Below are 18,512 nucleotides of genomic sequence, written 5' to 3' on the forward strand. Positions count from 1 at the left end.
CACACACAGGCATACAGACATACATGCTAAATCTGTAGCTCCATCTATGGCTGATAACACATACTGGGTTCTGGGAACAGTAATTGTTTTGTTTGTTTTCCTTGGTGTTATTGTAGGGAGAAAAGTGACACTAAAATTACAAACAGCTGCAATAGGCACATTTGGTTGGTATTTTAGCATGTGTGTCTAATACATTTTGGAACTGCAAAACGTTACTGTAACACTTCATGGGTCTTGACAGTTTTCTATCAACTTCTTGGGTTGCTGCAAAGGAAACATGCCATTAAATTACTAAAGGACTCAGACTAAGAAGGAAATTAAAAAGGCATCTCCCTGGCACTCCTGTTCACTCCTGGCAATAGAAACTGGACTTGAGGCATAAAAAGAAAACCAAAGTCAATAGGCAAAAGAAGTATCAGAAACAAGTTTATAAACAGAAAACCAATGCTCAGGTGTTAAAAGAATATAGCAGAAACTCAGAAAAGGACCAAATTTAAGACCAAGTCTTCATCTTGAAATCAAGGTAGGATCTAAATAAAGATAAAAGAAGGAGAAAGACATTTAGATATATCAATAGAATTAGCCATACATGAAGTAGAGAAAGAATGGAACCAATATGAACCAAATGAAGTTTTGAAAATTCAACTCAATCTACGTGAAAATTTTCAATGCAGGTAGACTCAAAAGGTGGAGAGTAAAAAGTGGTGAGAGAAAGGGTTGTTGGTGCTTTCACTAACTATCCTCTTAGAACTTATCATCAGGGGCTTAGAAACTTAAGAGTTGGAGCAGTCCAGTGATAGGAGCCACTACATTCCCAGAGGGAGACATAGGTGAACTCAGGGCTTTCACAAAGGAATCAGTGACAAAACCTGAAGCGTGCACATTTTCCTAGCATGTATCTTCATCAGAGACCTAACTGGAGTGGATTCAAGAACAGGAAATTCTCATTATAACCATCAAGGCCATCTTCAGTTTCATTCATTCATACAACAAACTGAGATTGAGTATGGCATTAAAAACTGTTCAGAAGCTGAGTATACAGAAGCAAAAAACAGGCAAAGACACTACTTTCATCGAACTTGGCAACAGCCAGACCATGAAGATTTAGAAGGGTAGGGAATCTAGATTTTATATTATGTGCAATGGAAAACATTGGAGGGCTTCAAGCAAAGAAATGGTGTGATCTTATTTACCTTAAATGGGCTACAAACACAAAACAGATAATCATATCAAAAAATGGGCAGAAGATATGAACAGACACTTCTCCAATGAAGACACACAAGTTGCTATCAGACACATGAAAAAATGCTCATCATCACTAGCCATCAGGGAGATTCAAATTAAAACCACATTAAGATACCACCTTACACCAGTTAGAATAGCCAAAATTAGCAAGACAGGAAACAATGTGTGTTGGAGAGGATGTGGAGAAAGGGGAACCCTCTTACACTGTTGGTGGGAATGCAAGTTGGTGCAGCCACTTTGGAGAACAGTGTGGAGATTCCTCAAGAAATTAAAAATAGAGCTTCCATATGACCCTGCCATTGCACTACTGGCTATTTACCCCAAAGATACAGATGTAGCGAAAAGAAGGGCCATCTGTACCCCAATGTTTATAGCACCAATGGCCATGGCCGCCAAACTATGGAAAGAACCAAGATGCCCTTCAACGGACAAATGGATAAGAAGATGTGGTCCATAAACACTATGGAGTATTATGCCTCCATCAGAAAAGATGAATGCCCAACTTTTGTAGCAACATGGACAGGACTGGAAGAGATTATGCTGAGTGAAATAAGTCAAGCAGAGAGTCAATTATCATATGGTTTCACTTATTTGTGGAGCATTACGAATAACATGGAGGACATGGGGAGATGGAGAGGAGAAAGGAGTTGAGGGAAATTGGAAGGGCAGGTGAACCATGAGAGACTATGGACTCTGAAAACAACCTGAGGGTTTTGAAGGGGCGAGGGGTGGGAAGTTGGGGCAGCCAGGTGGTGGGTATTAAGGAGGGCATGTATTGCATGGAGCACTGGGTGTGGTGCAAAAACAATGACTACTGTTAACACTGAAAAGAAATTTAAAGAAAAAAGGGGGGGAAAGTGCTATTCTAGATAAACCATGACAGACTGTGGACTCTGAGAATCAAACTTAGGATTTTCGATGGGAGGGGGTGAGGGGTTGGGTGAGCCTAGTGATGGGTATTAAGGAGGGCACTTATTGTATGCAGCAGTGGGTATGGTGCATAAACAATAAATGCTGGAACACTGAAAATAAATAAAATAAAATTTAAAAAGGGGTTACTCTCACTTTCTCTGACTTTTTTTTACTTAGCATAATACTCTTTAGCTCCATCCATCACTTCTGGGTAGAGACTATGGGACAAGAGTAAAAACAGAAGGAACATATAGGAGATTATAGTAAATGTCCTGACCAGTGAGGGTGACTTGGTCTTCAATGGTAAGCTATAGAAGCGGAGAGAAATAATCAAATGTATTCTGAAGGTAAAGGCAGTAAGACTTGTTATGACAAGATGTAATTAAATGAGAAAAACAGCCATGTAAGATGATTCCTAGGTTTGGGGCCTGAGAAGCAAAGTGAACAGTGCTAACCTTCAACTCTATATAGATTTTATTTTCCCATTATCCTATTGTTTAAAAATCTTGAGAAAAAAGAAAGAAAAATCTAACTATGCTAGTCTATCCACTCTACAAAATAGTTTGGCAACTTCTTTTAAAAACTAAATATACATTTATTGTGCATCTCAACAATCTGTTTCCTGGATATTTATTCCAGAAAACAGAGAACTTACATCCAAAGGAAAAAAAATTGTACACAAATGTTCATGGCATCTTTCTTTGTAATGGCAAAAACTGGAAACAACCAAAATGGCTTTTAATAGATGAACAGCTGAACAGTGACATATCCAAACCATGAAATACTACTCAGCAATAAAAAGGAATAAACTGTTGATACACTCAACAATTTAGATGGCCTGCAAGGGGTTATACTGAAAGTCAAAAGCCAATTTGAAAAGGTCACATTTTGAATGACTCCATTTGCATAACATTTTCAAAATCAACACTATATAGAAGAGAAAAACAGTAGTTGCCAAGGCTTAAGGATGCTTTGGGGGAAGGAATGGGTATGACTATAAAGGAGTAATAAGAGGAAGGAAGGTTTTTGTTGTGATGGAACAACCCTGTATCTTGATTTCAGTGGTAATTAAAGCCATCAACACATGATAAAGCAACACAAAACTACACACATATATTGTTTTAGTGTCAATGTCGATCACATGCTGGATTGATTATACAGGATATAACTATTGGAAGAAACCAGGTAAAGGGCATAAAGCCTTCTCTATACTATCTTTGCTGCCTCCAGTGAATCAATAATTTCTTCCAAATATTTTTTTTAACTCTAAGCTCAAGTATAAGGCAAAATGCATTATATAAATACTAAAAGCAGTATAGTAATAAATATCACATCTGACGCAATGTCGTCTTCTGAATTTATAACACACCAATACATTTTACCACGTTGGGTGTGTAGACAGCAGTTTAATTTGTCATCAGGTTCTCTTTGTATGTAGGAACAGACTTCCTCCTAAAAGCCTATGAAGCAGACAGCACTTGGCTTTCTCAGTCTACCTCTTTACCTCTAAACAGCCAAGTAGAACCCATGCGTTCTTGTACCTGCACCTGCACAAAGGAATACAGAGAGATGGAAGCCAAACTGCCAATACTCTCGTGCTCCAATAGCTATCAAAAACCCTCAACTCCGAAAATGTGAAAACTGCCTTACACTGACCCAAAGTACTGACATTTCATGGGCCACCTGACACTCCTGGACTCCTAACATTTTCCCATTGGTGTCAAAATGTAAATCTCTGTAATGCAGAATCTCAGAAAGGACAGCTCAATCCACAAACCAAAGACCATGACCCAAAAGCTTAATTACACTAGTCATACCTCTAGTACAATGATCTTATGGTTACTCTAGAGGTCAGGATTAGGCTTGAATAAATCATCTCAGTCAACTTGAAGGGGTAAATGATGGTGAAGTTTCCCTCAAAATCTTCTTTTAAAACAGCTTCTTTGATAAGTATCTCCTAACATAGGAGATCCTAAGGTTTTGATCTTCTAACATAATCCAACTTCAGTCGGAGTGGACAACACATGTTCTTTGACTTCTTTAGAGAACATTCTACTCCCTTTAACAATATCCACACATTTAGTACTCAGGTATGCCTGGTAAATAGTGGACACTTTTATCATTGCCCAATGAGCTTGTATTTACTAATCTTTTCATTCTCTCAAAGACGTATATACTCAACCTAGAGTGTTTGTAATGAAGACAAGATTTATAAAACTTTTTCTGAGTCTTAATTGTAAAAACCAACATAAAACTGTCCTGAGATCAACACTAGTCAAGAGTTCAGTTACTAACTAAAGTAGTTTCTAAACTATGCATCTCCCATCATATCCCGTCTGCTTTTTCAGAATTTAATACACTGCCAACAAAACCTATGGGATATGCCAGATGCTGCCTTTCTAGATGCTGATCTCTCTGGGAAAGAGCTCTGCCAGATAGAATGCTGTGAACAGAATTAAATCAAAGAGTTCCCATCCTGATTTTTGTATCACTCCATCCACACTGTTTTTCATGTGTTAATATATTCTAAAAAAGTAAAATATATTACTTTGCATTTTTATTTTCTAAGGCTACATAAAAAATTAAACCAATGCAAGTAATATGGATTAAATGCCTTTCTGAGGACAAAGTAGTTTCATTTTAATCCTGTTAGAGAATGGAGTCTGGAAAACTGCCCACAACAATAATTGTCTAATTTTAAAAAGAAAAGGCAAGATACTTACAGCCAACCATCATCATGGCCACTGAAAACATCTTCTCCACATCTGTGGTAGGAGCTATGTTTCCAAATCCTATAGTTGTAAGGCTTGTCATGGTAAAGTAGAGCGAGGACACGTACAGAGAATCCTTGCTGGGTCCTCCTTCCCATATCCCTGCACTGGTGTTATAGCGATAAGGAGTCCCAATGCTCAAGGCCAGCTGGTAGAGCCAACTGTCTATTTGGATGGTGTTCGTCACTTCATCGATGACCTCATAGTCCCCAATGCTATACCATATGCAAGCCAGCCAGTGGGCAACCAGTCCAAACACACATACCAGGAGCACGAGGACTGCTGCTCCATACTCCAGGTAATGGTCCAATTTCCTAGCCACGCGGCCCAGTCGCAAAAGCCGCACCACTTTCAAAGAACTGAAGAGACTGCTGATTCCCTAAAGAAAAGAAAAGAAACGACATGACCCTTTCAGAAAAGAAAAGGCTGGGAAACAATTCAATGGTTTACCTTTATGAACCTGATTGCCCATCTATACGCTAAGAACATACACATAATACAGCTCTGATTTTAAGTCAACAAAAATGCTGAAATGGTAAAGAAACTTTTTTTAAAAAGCAGATTTTTCCCACCAAGAAATAAGATATTTCTGAATTATTAAATAAGACAACTTTACATTAGCTAAGGGAGATCCAATCTGTCTTCATAAGTGAAGTATAAAATAGCACAGAGAAAAACCAAAGGAGAAAATTACTCAAATGTAATATAGACAGAGTATAGAAATAGGATGATGAAACCAGGCCTTTTATTATGTCTGCCTATAAAACTTATCCTCTACTCGAAAACATTTATTTTGATTTCTCACTTTATAATAACCATGAGCACCAAACTTCTGAGAAAGGAATCCCAATCTTACTGGCAAGCAAACAGGAAATGTTTCCGGGCATGTGAGGAGAATGAGCAGGGGCCATTGTTGTTTCCACTACCTCTTACCATGACTACTCACGGTCATGCTAAGCACTAAATTTGTAGAGTTCTGAAAAAGTTAAGAGGTGAACATAAAATGGGTACATAATCTACAAAATCCTCTCATCCCCTAACAATAGTCACAGAAAAGAGTACTGTAAGGGAACAGCAGCAAGGTAATTCATATTTTGCTGAGAAGCTTAAATCCAATACAACATTATCCAAATGGAATACAGCCTACACCTTCTTCAAACACTGGAAGTCCCATAGTAATTTTTGGGGGGGGGGAAAGCATAGAATAAGCCATGTGGGGAAAGAGGATAAATTCATTCTTGATGCAGGGAGGGAGACAGAGCTGTGATCAGGAAGCCTCTCATCAGACCATCACTTCCAAACCTCATGAGGTCTATGACTCTGTTATTGCCAATTCTTTCTCCCAAGGGGGGGACAAGGAGTCTAGCATAACTCACTCCGAGCTTCCTTACAACCAACATAGAGGAATTGGTTGGTTTAATGGGACAGATGTGACATTAGTAAGACTCTAATTTTGGCATCAAAAGGTTTTTGATAGTTAAGGTGAAATGGTTAAGAATTCATTTCGTTAGGACGCCAGGGTGGGTGGTTGGTTAAGTGCCTGCTTTCCACTCAGGTTATGATCCCAGGGTCCTGGGATCGAGTCCCACTTCAGGCTCACTGCTCAGCAGAGGAACTGCTCCTCCCTCTGCCTCCTGCTCCCCTGCTTGTGTTCTCTCTGACAAATAAATAAAATTTTTTAAAAATGCATTTGGTTATATTATACTCCATATGGTAGCATATGACTGAGATATTTCAAAATAAATATTTGAAAGAGAGAGAACAAAGAGAAGTAGAAACAAGAGAACTTGTGGAAACGAAAGTAGCAGGAACATTTTGACAGTTTTCTGTCTCAGGCTCAATACCTTAGGTCTGGCTCTATTTCGGTTCCTACCCTCAAATGCTGTGGCATCAATGCAGCCTTAAAATAAATTCTCATTTTGCTTGAACACTTGAGGGGAGAAAAGAGATACTGAACTTTAAGCAGTTAAAAAAAGTAGAATTATGAAAATTAAGAAGACAAAATGGCAGAGTTCAGTGACACGAGATCTTGAAAGGTAAGAAGATTCAAGACAACTTGGAAGCTTTCAGAAATGGAACCTTGTAATCACGAACAACAAAGACAAAAATAAGCATTTATTAAGCACTTCTATAGGCCAACCTCTGAGTTAGGACCTCGGGGCACTAAAATAAATATGTCTCATTTCTGCTCTAAAGAAACCCGTAGTCCAAATGCACGACAAAATCAAACAGAACTAAATTAAAAAATAAACCTGGTGCTATTGTGGATGTTGTTGTCTAGTTAGCTTGAAATTTCAAAGGGACTATGATACTTCTGGTAAAGTACTACACAGAAGGGGCACCTGGGTGCTTCAGTTGGTTTGGCGTCTGATTCTTGATTTCAGGTCATGATCTCAGAGTCATGAGATCAAGCCCCATGTTGAGCCCTACACTGGGCTCCATGCTGTGTGTGAGGCCTGCTTAAGAGTCGCTGTCTCCCTCTCCCTCTGCCTCTCCCTGCCTTTCCCTCTCTTTCTCTCTTAACATATACACACAGACACACACCCACACAGACACACACACACACACAAACTGCACAGAAGAGTCATTTCTACCTGATTTACCTTCTATGCTCCAGCTACACTCAGCTACACGTAGTTCCCAGAGGCCCATCTGTTTCACGTCACGTTACTAGTTGCTCCTTCTTCTTTAAGGGTTTGTCCCTCCCACTCTCTTGGTGGCTAGCATCTTAATTACAGTATATGACAAACACTGTCTCCTCTGTGTGCATTTCCCCGACATCTCCACCGTCTCCCACCATCTTCACTGACATACTTTTATCTCCTCCACCGTGAGAGTTAAGAGTTCTTCCTTTATGTTATCATATACTCTTTGCACATTTCTATCACAACAAGTACCACAAAACACCTTATTACAGATCTGGCTTGCATGCATGACATTTTAGGAAACTCTAGACCCCCTGAAGAATATATCTAGTGTCAATTACAAAGCTCTGTCGATGGTAATATGCTCAGCAGTCAATACAGTCAATGAATGTATGAAAAGACTTACACAACACAAGCAAATATGGATGGAGTAAATTTAGGGAGGGATAATTAATAATAGACACTATGTGATTTAATAGTAAATTACAGGCAACAAAACAGGCAATGTAACTTTGAGTTACATTAATAAAGACATGGCAAGGAGTAGGAAAAAGAAATTCTCCTTAATCTCTAATGACCACCACAAGTGAAGGAGATACATAATATATATTCGGCAGAGGACTGCCAAAAAAAAAAAAGAACTCAGAAGAATACCATACTGGGAAATATGGAAGGAAATGGAAAAAAGGAGACTGGGCATTATAACTGTGTTCAAATACACAGGGCCCTGATGAGGGTTAAACTCATTCTGCATAATCCTCAAGAGGTAACCTGAATCATAGCTGGAGCTGCAGGAATAGAAGGACACAATAAAGATTTTATCAAGCCTGTACCACACACTTCCACACAATAAACCAACCAGAAAGCAAGATCAATCATTGTTACTTAGAAAAGAAAATCACAATAATATTGAACACTTACTACAGCCCAGCTACTGTTCTAATTGCCTTATATGCATTAACTAATTTAATCTCCAACACAATCTGACGTGGTAGGTATCATTACTAAAACATAGCCTAGGGGCACCTGGGTGGTTCAGTCAGTTAAGTGGCTTACTTTTGGTTTTGGCTCAGGTCATGATCTCAGGGTCATGAGATTGAGCCCCTAGGTCCGGCTCCAGCCTCAGCGGGGAGTCTGCTCAGGATTCTCTCTCTCCCTCTGCCCCTCAACACCCAACTTGTATGTTTGCATGTACCCTCTCTAAATAAATAAATAAATCTTTTAAAATTTTTAATTAAAAAAAAACATAGTCCAGAAAGGTTAAGCAATTTGACTAAGTTCACACAGCTATTAAGAGAGGCTGAGATTTGGGGTGTCTGGGTGGCTCAGTGGGTTAAAGCCTCTGCCTTCGGCTCCGGGCATGATCCCGGGGTTCTGGGATCGACCCTCTCATCAGGCTCTCTGACGAACGGGGAGCCTGCTTCCTCCTCTCTCTCTCTCTGCCTGCCTCTCTGCCTACTTGTGATCTGTCTTTCAAATAAATAAATAAATAATCTTTAAAAAAAAAAAAAAGAGAGAGAGAGAGGCTGAGATTCAAATATAGGCAGTCTGGCTCCAGACTCCCTGCTTCTAAGCACCTCACTATCTGACCTCAGTCTGAAACTCTGTATTATACCTAGAGCACAATGTGTAATTTAAGTACATTAGTACCTGCAATACTAGCTTATATGTGGCCATTCTCTACATGACTGAATAAAGGAGATGAAACACCTTGCCACCATCTTCTCCCCACCCAGGCACAGCCGTGGCCCACTGCAGGGGTATGTGGAGGCCCTAGAACTCTATAGAGTCTGCAACTCTCTAATATGGACAAACTCACTGCATCCCCACAACAGCAGGATTCCTATATCTATTGTTCATATGAGAACACCAAAGCTCCGACGTAGTAAATGACTTGTCCAAAGTCAGAGAGCTAGGAATGAATGGAAGCATCACTCAGACCTAGTCCCTCAGATTCTTAGTGCATTTCACATAACCACCAACGGCTGTGCAGTCTTCCTGTCCTTATCCCCAACGATCCGTGCCATATTCACCTTTCCAATACACAGTACCCTCCAGGGACTCATCACAGGTATCACATTAACCACAGTATCCAATGTAGGCCTTCACGGTTCCCAGGCCCACCTCCACCTGTGCTGCCAAGATGTTTCCCACCAGGCCTCTACACAGCAATAGTGCTCAGGTCAAACCAAACTCCTGTTTGCTCCCAAAGACAACCCCAAAATTTCACCTTTGAATCTGTCCAGAGTGTTCCCTTCAACTTCTTATAAAATCAGAAACTGTTAATCAAAGTGAATAATATGCAAATAGGCAAGTCTGCTTTATTTGGAAAGTTGTTTTAACTTTCTCTTTCTCCACTGTCTTGTATCAAAGGAAATTTAACGCCATCATTATAACCAAAACTCAAAGTGAAACGACTTGGTTTTAAAATGTGATAGAATAATAACTACTCTTCAACAAAGCAGGAAGGGATAGCCAATGGAAAAAAGACCCAAAGAAACTGATGAAATACTTGAAACTTGAAATAATGTAAATGTCCTTCTCCAGTGTAAGCAGTAAATACATAACCACACATTCACTCAATGGAATGTTACCCAACAATAAATGAGAACAGACTATCTACATACAACCATACAATCACAAGAATGAATCTAAAAAGAATCATATTGACAAAACAGACCAGATACAAAAGATTATGTACTATATGATTACCTGTATAAAAAGTGTAAAAACAGGTGGAACTCTTCTATGGAATTAGAAGTCAAGATAGTGGATCCCTTAATTAGGGGAGGAGTAGTGACTACGAGGGGCATGAGGAGGATCGTGGGGTTCTGGAAACATTGTTTGTTTGGTTTTTGGGGGGTTTTTTAAGATTTTATTTATTTATTTGACAGAGAGAGATCACAAGTAGGCAGAGAGGCAGGCAGAGAGAAAGGGGAGGAAGCAGTGCCATACTTAAAATTGTCATTTTAAGTATGTTATGTTCTGGAAAATCCAGCAGTCACTGCTGTGTTGTTAACATGTCATCACAGTATGTTATTCAGATTAAGGATTTCTTCTGCATCACAAGATTTTTTTGAGGAGGGGGAGTCATATTCAATATTGTATTCAAATTAGAGGCTTTCCTTATTTATGACTCACTCTCACCTTTAGAGTGGGTCACAACTGTATTTAATTCCTTGTTTAAATTTGAATTTCATGCATGGAATAATACTGGACACTTCTGAAGGCCAATCCTCAAAAAGTGCCCTCCTTCTGAACTACCACCTTTTTGATAACAACATCTTGATTCTGTACTTTCTACCAGTTCTATCTGCTCACTCATTGTCTGCTTTATTTCACTGCACACTTTCCAGTACTCCTCTGAGGCCCACCAGTTTTCTGCCTCCATCCCCACCTCTGAGCTCTTAGCATACAAATCCCTGGGGTCGCACAGGTGGAAGAGAATATCAAACACATGAAATGTAAGAGAGAACACAGCAAGGCTAATGGAGAACCTTCAGTGGTCAGCCTTCTACTTTTCCAGCTAATTTCCTTACTTGACAAGCCCCTCAGGCCACAAGAGGACAACAAACAATATCCAGGAGACATCTCTGGGTTCTCAGCTCCTGCTATTTTTAATGGATTCCCACATTAAAGAGCTGTGGGATGCTATTAGCATAAAGACAATGTATTTCAAAGATAAAGCCATTTAAAACACAAATCGATGCTCTCACTGCAGCATCACTAATGACAGTAGGCAAATGGCTGAGCTAATATTTTCTCCTACTTTCTTTCCTTCTTGCTCTATAAAGAGAAAAGGGATGAGCCAAGAACTTTCTTATCCAAGGATACATGACAAATAAGTGGGAGTGACAGCAGAAACATGGCTTTGTTACACCCAGTGCACAGTGTTTCACCTACATCTTGCATTCCCACACACAGGATGTTGTGGTAGATTGTTTGCAAGGAGAAAAAAAGAAGACTATGGTTATTTTCCTTCCTGTATCCACATCCTTTGGCAATGTGACTTTGTAACTCCTACCTTTAAGAGATGAGATCTATTTCCCCAACCCTTGAGTCTGAGCTGGACTTAGGACTTGCTTTGGCCAAAAGCACGTGGCATAAGTGACACTGTGTCAGTTCTAAGCCTAGACCTCAAAAAGGATAGCACCTCTACTCACGGTCTTGGAAGCCAGACTACTGGCTATGGGAAGAAGACCTATAAGGCTTTCGAATAATGAGAAACCAAAGCAGCAGCCCTCTGAGTCATCCATTTGAGCCATCCCAGATTTGTCAGCTACCAAGCAACTCGGCAATCTACCACAAATGCGTGGGTAAACATAGCTGAGATAAGTTAAACCTAGCCCAAGTTATCAGAACCACTTAATGGAGTCAAAGACTTGTGAGTTTTAAAGAAATGGTGGTTGTTATATCCACAAAGTTCTGGAGTAGTTTGTGATGCAGGGAGAAAAGCTAACTGATACAAATGTGGGGAAAACACATGTGTTTTATGTACGTAGAATATCAGACTTGGTATGACAACACTGGGGACAACATATATACCTACTAGATATAAAGGTCCCATTTTAACAAGATTATCCAATATAGGTAAGATATGGATATGTAAAATAAAGTTTAATATACAAATGCTAGATATTATGTATCTTTTATATTGGGAAATGTGTTACTACTTTGCTTTGAATAGATTCATGCCAATGACTATTCCATGAAAATAGAGAATTCAAAATTATTACTTCACATATTTCCTAAACATTTTTCAAATCCAACCTCACCTAAAATTTTCCCATCCTCTAGGTAACTTTATCACCTATGTAGATGAGACTTCCAATACCTTGGCTTCACAGTTTCTTTACCAATTCCTCTCCAATAATCTTTCCACTTTTCCTCAGACACCCAATCACATGGTCATAATCTGTAATTTGTCATATCCTAAACATTTTTCCAGCTCTGAAGTCTTGAATTCAACCACCCAGTTATCTGACCATTTCCTCTTCTCTGATGAGCTAACTGGTTCAATTACAATGCAATGGTAGTTCAACCTTATTGAAACTCCAGTCCACCAACAGACCTACTTTTTATCAGTCTGTCAACTCTCTCCATTCTCCACTCTCTTCTTTATGTAGCCGCATAATGGCAATAACACTATACACCCTTACACCCTGAATTCCTTAACATCTCTGTCTCTTCATTATAACTTCTATCAAAATCCAAATCCTAGCTCAATTATCAGCTTTCTTCATGCCTGTGTTAACTGTCAAGAAAGTCATAATCTTGAACATAGAACAGGGCAGATTGGTTCCAGTATAAACTCATTATCATTAATCTCAAACCATCTCACAACTACCTAATAGTTTTACTGCTTTTCTTATGAATTAATGCCCTCACTATTTTTCCAACTTCCTCTACTCTGCTCAAAATCCTGACCATTCCCCTCTTCAACTACATTCTTCCCATAGACATTTAAACATCTCATATGTCTCTCACTGAAAGATGATAGATAGATGATAGATAGATAGATAGATAGATAGATAGATAGATAGATAGATAGATAGAGTTTGCAAGAAACTTGCAAGAAACTGCACGCTCCCATTGCAGACCATGTCCCTGGTCCTCCTTTAATATCTGAACAAATGTCAGCATTAGCCATTTGATTAAGCAAAGCAGAAACTGAGAAGAATTCTTGTCACCCCTCTGACATCTCTGACCCCAATGTATCTTAAAATCCTATTCATTTTAGCTCCTAAATATCTCTCAGATTTATCCATTTCTCCCCATCTCCACTGTCACCACCTAAGCCCATGCTACTAGCATCTGTCTCCTGGATCCACAGATGTTTCTTAATAAGTTTCAAGACATTTATTTGACCCCAACTAATGTGCTCTAAACACTGTATGAGTTACCTTCCAAAATCACCCCCAGTTTAAAATTACATGATGGCCTCCCATTGTTCTAAAATCTGTTTTGGTTTACACAGACCTGCATGGTGTGACCCCTGTCTACCACTCTAACCTCATCCTTCAACACTCTTAAGCTCAGTCTTCATCAACCTTCAGCTTTTGGAAATGCCCTGCTCCCTCAAACAAAGGGTTTATGCACCTGCTAAATTTTCATGCCCTCTGTCCTTAACTTAGCTACATCTATTCATATTCAGATCTCAGGTCAGTCACTGCTTCTTCAAGGAAACTTTTCTGTCCGGGCTACATCAGGTCATTTTGTTATATAATCTCAAAGGACCATGTACATTCTCTTCATGACATTTGCTGTTTGTGACTGTATATGTTTTGTTCATCTTCTTATTCCTCACATGTTGTTTAACACTCTCTTGCATGTAGTGCCAAATATTTACTGAATGAATACATTAAAGAATAAACTAACCATTAATAAATCTTTCATAATTTCTGACTCCTCCACCATTGATATTATAATAATAATTAATAGCTATTCCATCTTCATGGATAGCACCATATAAGGCAACTCGGTAAAAACCAACAAAACAGTAAGTTTCATTTGATAAGTGCTGGGTTCTTACTCTAGAGAGATTATGTACATGAATGACTACATAGTGCCTTTCCATTTTCTTTTGCAGAACACAATTTAAAGAAAATTACAAAGTACATTTGCTATCTGTACCTCTAACCCAGATAACCAATTCCATTGTCTCCTTCTTATTCAAAACTCACATCTCCAACTCCTTCTACCAAGACATCCATGGGGAAATAAACCTAATTACTCCATGCATTAGTTAGTATGCTTTAGAGAAGGATCTCAACTTTGATAATTTGTACATACCATCTGTTTTAGCCAATTTATATTCTAATCAGAACACTGGGATAGATAGATGATAGATAGATGAATAGACAGATGAAGAGCAGATCCCTATCTTCAGTAACATCTATAATGTACTTTTTAAGTGCCTCTTATTTTGAAAAGGATTTTCCTTTTACTATCCATTGGGTCCACAGTAAATACAAAGCATGACCAAAATACATACCCTAAAAAGAAGTATATTGCCCAAAGCTTCAAATTTTTTTCGAACATTATGATGTATATACAAGCAAACTAAATTGGGGGATGCTTTAAATCTTCAGAAACTTGTTGTTGTCTTTACAATAATCCAAATGCCTTAATGCAACCTGCCTTAACTCTACACTCTCACCTTGTACATCTGTCTTCTTCCTCTACATTCCAGTCATAGAAAACTTTATTCTATTCTTCAAAAATGTAATATTCTCTCATTTGTGGGTTTTTAAACATGATGTTTAAAACACTCTCCTGAACCTACCAATCACTGCTTTTGCCTGGCTAACTGCTACTTATCTTTCAGGTCTGTCCCCTCTTCAGAGACTTCCCTTAACTATCCCATCCTCAAATAGATTAAGACCCTTGTTTTACAGTATAAATGCTTGGTCCAAGAAGTGCTGAGGGAATCATGGAGAGTGAGAGTTGAAGCAGAGAAAGGCTGAAGTAGCCATGATGGACCATGTGCTGGTGAAAGTTAAGAATATTCGGAAATGAGAGCCACAAGACAAGCAAAGGAGAAGAGAAGGTAAGAATTCTATCAGTAAAGAAAAGACAGGAAAGGATATCAACAGGACTAAGTGAATCATACTAACAGTGGGACACTGAGATCTACAAATTCTGAAAAAATAGAAGAGTGGAGTGAACAGTCATGGCCTCCAAAATTATTTTCTAAAAGTGGCCCTTTTCTAGCAACCAGAATGATAATATGCAACAATATGGTGTTAAGGCTATAATAAAAAGTTAAAGCAATCTCAAAGCAAGGCTGTGAGATGTGCAAAGAAGGTAGTCAAAGGGTAGCCCCCCTTTGGTAAGCTTTTCCCTCCCTACCTAACTCTTCCGCCAAGCACTCACTTCCAGGCTTGGCTGTGTATTGGGCCAAGGTTTCTATAGCTCTCATGGTCCAAGACCATCCATTAGTTCCTAAGGTTCCTTTTCTTTTCCAAACTTCTGAAAAATGTCTGTCTTTATATTATATCTCCCATCATTTCAGGTTACTTGAGTGTCTTTTCTTTGCAACAAGAGCAACAAAATCTTAACCTAACAGCTACATTTAGCCCAGTACATGCTTTCTTACATGGCTCAACTCCTGATCATCCTAGTCATTACCTATCTCCTATTGCCCTGTATTATTTCTATGTAGAGAGCATCTGAAATTTTATATATACATGTGAAATTTTCCATATATGTTTACTGTTTTTCCCCACTGGAATAAAAACTCTGACAAAGACAGCCTTAACACAGCCTGATTAAACTTTAGACAGGCTTTTTCCTTGACTCTAGGCCCCTGACCTCCCTTTTCTTAGAACATTTACTTTAGAAGGCTTCCAATTATAAATTCTTTCTCTACTCCTTTGAGATATAAATCTTCTCCCAGACTCTTGTCAGTTGTATAAGCCAGGAATGTCTTTCTGAAGGACTTGGGAGCCATCCCTTTGAAACTTATTAAGAACAATAGCACCCCTATCTCTCAGTGTCTGTGGGAGATTAGGAGCCTAACTTTGATGACACCAATTAGCCAACACAGGTGGTTTAACCACATTGACTAACTTCTTCGCCTTCTGTTTCAGCAAAGTTCAATCTCCCTCCTCTACTGCAATAGTCTTGAACAAAACCTTTCTTCCCATTCTTAACAAGTGTTCAGTGCAATTTCTCTTTGACAGTTCCAAGAAGGTAGGGAGGATTTGTGTGCTTCTTCACTGCTAAGATTCCCAATATTTATAATAAAGAAGTAGCTCAATATACACATGTTGAATGAATGGATGAATGAAGTCACATAGGCATTTTTTTTTTGCATTTAAAGGATGACTTTGAGAGAAAAAATACATCCCTCTTGAGCTATTCCTTTATATCTCTGAATGTACTACATCTCAAAATTCAATCTATGTACATGGCTTATTAATCACACTAAAGAAAAGAAATTATCAGTCCAGGTGACATAGCTTTATTGCATGTACTGACAGGCTTCTGCACACGGAAATTTTATTCCTTAAATATGAATACTTTCTTTGCCAATAAAGGTAAAACTGTTAAATATATGTGCTACTATTAAATGTTTGTTAGATTTTAATCTTGAATACAAGCAATTCAAATGGTTGTAAAATTCTAGCATAGTTGAGTTAAAAATTCTGCTAGCCTAATGATTTGTAATCATCACAAAACAACAGTTGCACAACCTCCTATCATCTAGGCCTCTTCACTTACTGCAGCCAAAACACTTACAACATCTGCAAAAGTTCAAACAAAAACTTTTGAGTTTGGCCATTCATAATGCAGTATGAGCTTATGTATAAATGTGAATGCAACTAAAGGTAGCTGATTTTGACTGACACAATGACAGAAGCACAAACAAATTGCAGTGAAAACTGGCATCTTCTGGAAAATTGCACACCAGACATTTGATTATAAAATCCATATTTGTATCTGCAATGCTGACCAAGTAAACATTCAGACCCATAAGACTGCCATAAACTGAACTCAGACTCAGAAGGATACAGGGCAGAAATCACTGGTTACCAGTAAGGCAGCAGAAGGCATCCTCTTCTGCAAGACTTGACCTCATAGCTATCTATGTAGCAGTCCACAGAGCTATGTTAGTTGTGCCCTTCTCCCAAGGGGGCAACAAAAAAGTAAGCAAATGAGACTCAACTGCCAAGTACTAGGACCATCCTGACTTAAAGACTAGAGAACTGACACTGTACAACCTCACACTCAGCCTGAACACTCAGAACTGAAACCATACTTAACTGTTGATGTTAACATGACTTTGTGCTAGTCCTGTCTTCCTTAGCATGACTTAATATTTCCAGGACTCTCCTGCCCAGGCAAATGGTTTGATTTTTCATCATAGGAACTTCCCAAAGACACAGTAACTCCTCAGCAGGAAGCATAAACAGTTTATGCCCTCATATTCTTTGAATTTTTTGCCTCAAAATCCTCACCTTGCTGTTTCCACCAATCCTGAACTATTGTATCATGATCCTTGAAATTTACCCAATCCTAACTTTTCACTTGGAGAAGAAATAAAGGATGCTAAATAGGGTGGCCAGCCATATACTTTCCTCTGAGTCTATGGGTGAAAGTCAAGTGTGGGTAAACCACCAATCTAATCCTCAGTAAAAATATAAGCAGTTTTTTTATTGTTCTTAGAATCACTAACATTGTTAAGGTGCTTTCTCAAGCAGAAAAGAACTGGGAGGTATAAAGGACTTAAAACTGTAGCTAAAGTTTTTGAAAGCAGGCACTAAAAAAACCTATGTCTGACTAGAAGGTAGAATCACCCCCAAGACAAAACATGAAGATTTCATCACAGTTAAAGTCTCATGCTCTTGGGGCGCCTGGGTGGCTCAGTGGGTTAAAGCCTCTGCCTTCGGCTCAGGTCATGATCTCATGATCCTGGGATAGAGCCCCACATTGGTCTCTCTGTTCAGCGGGGGGCCCACTTCCTGCCACCACCCCCCCCCCGCCTGCCCCTCTACTTACTTGCGATGTCTCTCTCTGTGTCAAATAAATAAGTAAAATCTTTAAAAAAAAAAAAAAAGTCTCATGCTCTTCAGAGCAAGGAAAGTTAGGATAAAGAGGGGCACTGAATAATGATAAAATGGTCAAATCTCCAAAAGGTAATAGCCTTAATGTATATGCACCTAACGAGAACATCAGAATATGTGAAGGAAAAGTGAGCAGAACTACTAGGAGAAATAGATAAATCTACTGTTATAGTTGAAGACTTCCATGCCTCTCTATCAGAAATAGTCACATCTAGCAGACAGAAAATCAGTAAGAACATAGTAGAACTCAACAGCACCATGAATCAACCAGACATAATTGACATTGATCAACTATTTTATATGGAAACAGCAAAGAAAACACATTCTTCTCAAGCTCACATAAAACATTACTAAGAACACATTCTGGCCCA

The 18,512-nt window shown here is 38.8% G+C and overlaps 1 protein-coding gene across 1 annotated transcript in view; it reads right to left on the reverse strand.

The window, feature by feature from the left end:
- KCNH5 (potassium voltage-gated channel subfamily H member 5) overlaps positions 1-18,512 on the reverse strand; it is a 304,115-nt gene that overhangs the window by 207,662 nt on the left and 77,941 nt on the right. Inside the window, exon 7 of the mRNA XM_032344425.1 lies at positions 4,881-5,307. Coding sequence (XP_032200316.1) covers positions 4,881-5,307 — 427 coding nt within the window. The remainder of the gene's footprint in view (positions 1-4,880; positions 5,308-18,512) is intronic.

The sequence above is a fragment of the Mustela erminea genome, chromosome 5 (assembly GCF_009829155.1).
Source record: "Mustela erminea isolate mMusErm1 chromosome 5, mMusErm1.Pri, whole genome shotgun sequence".
Lineage (NCBI taxonomy): Eukaryota > Metazoa > Chordata > Mammalia > Carnivora > Mustelidae > Mustela > Mustela erminea.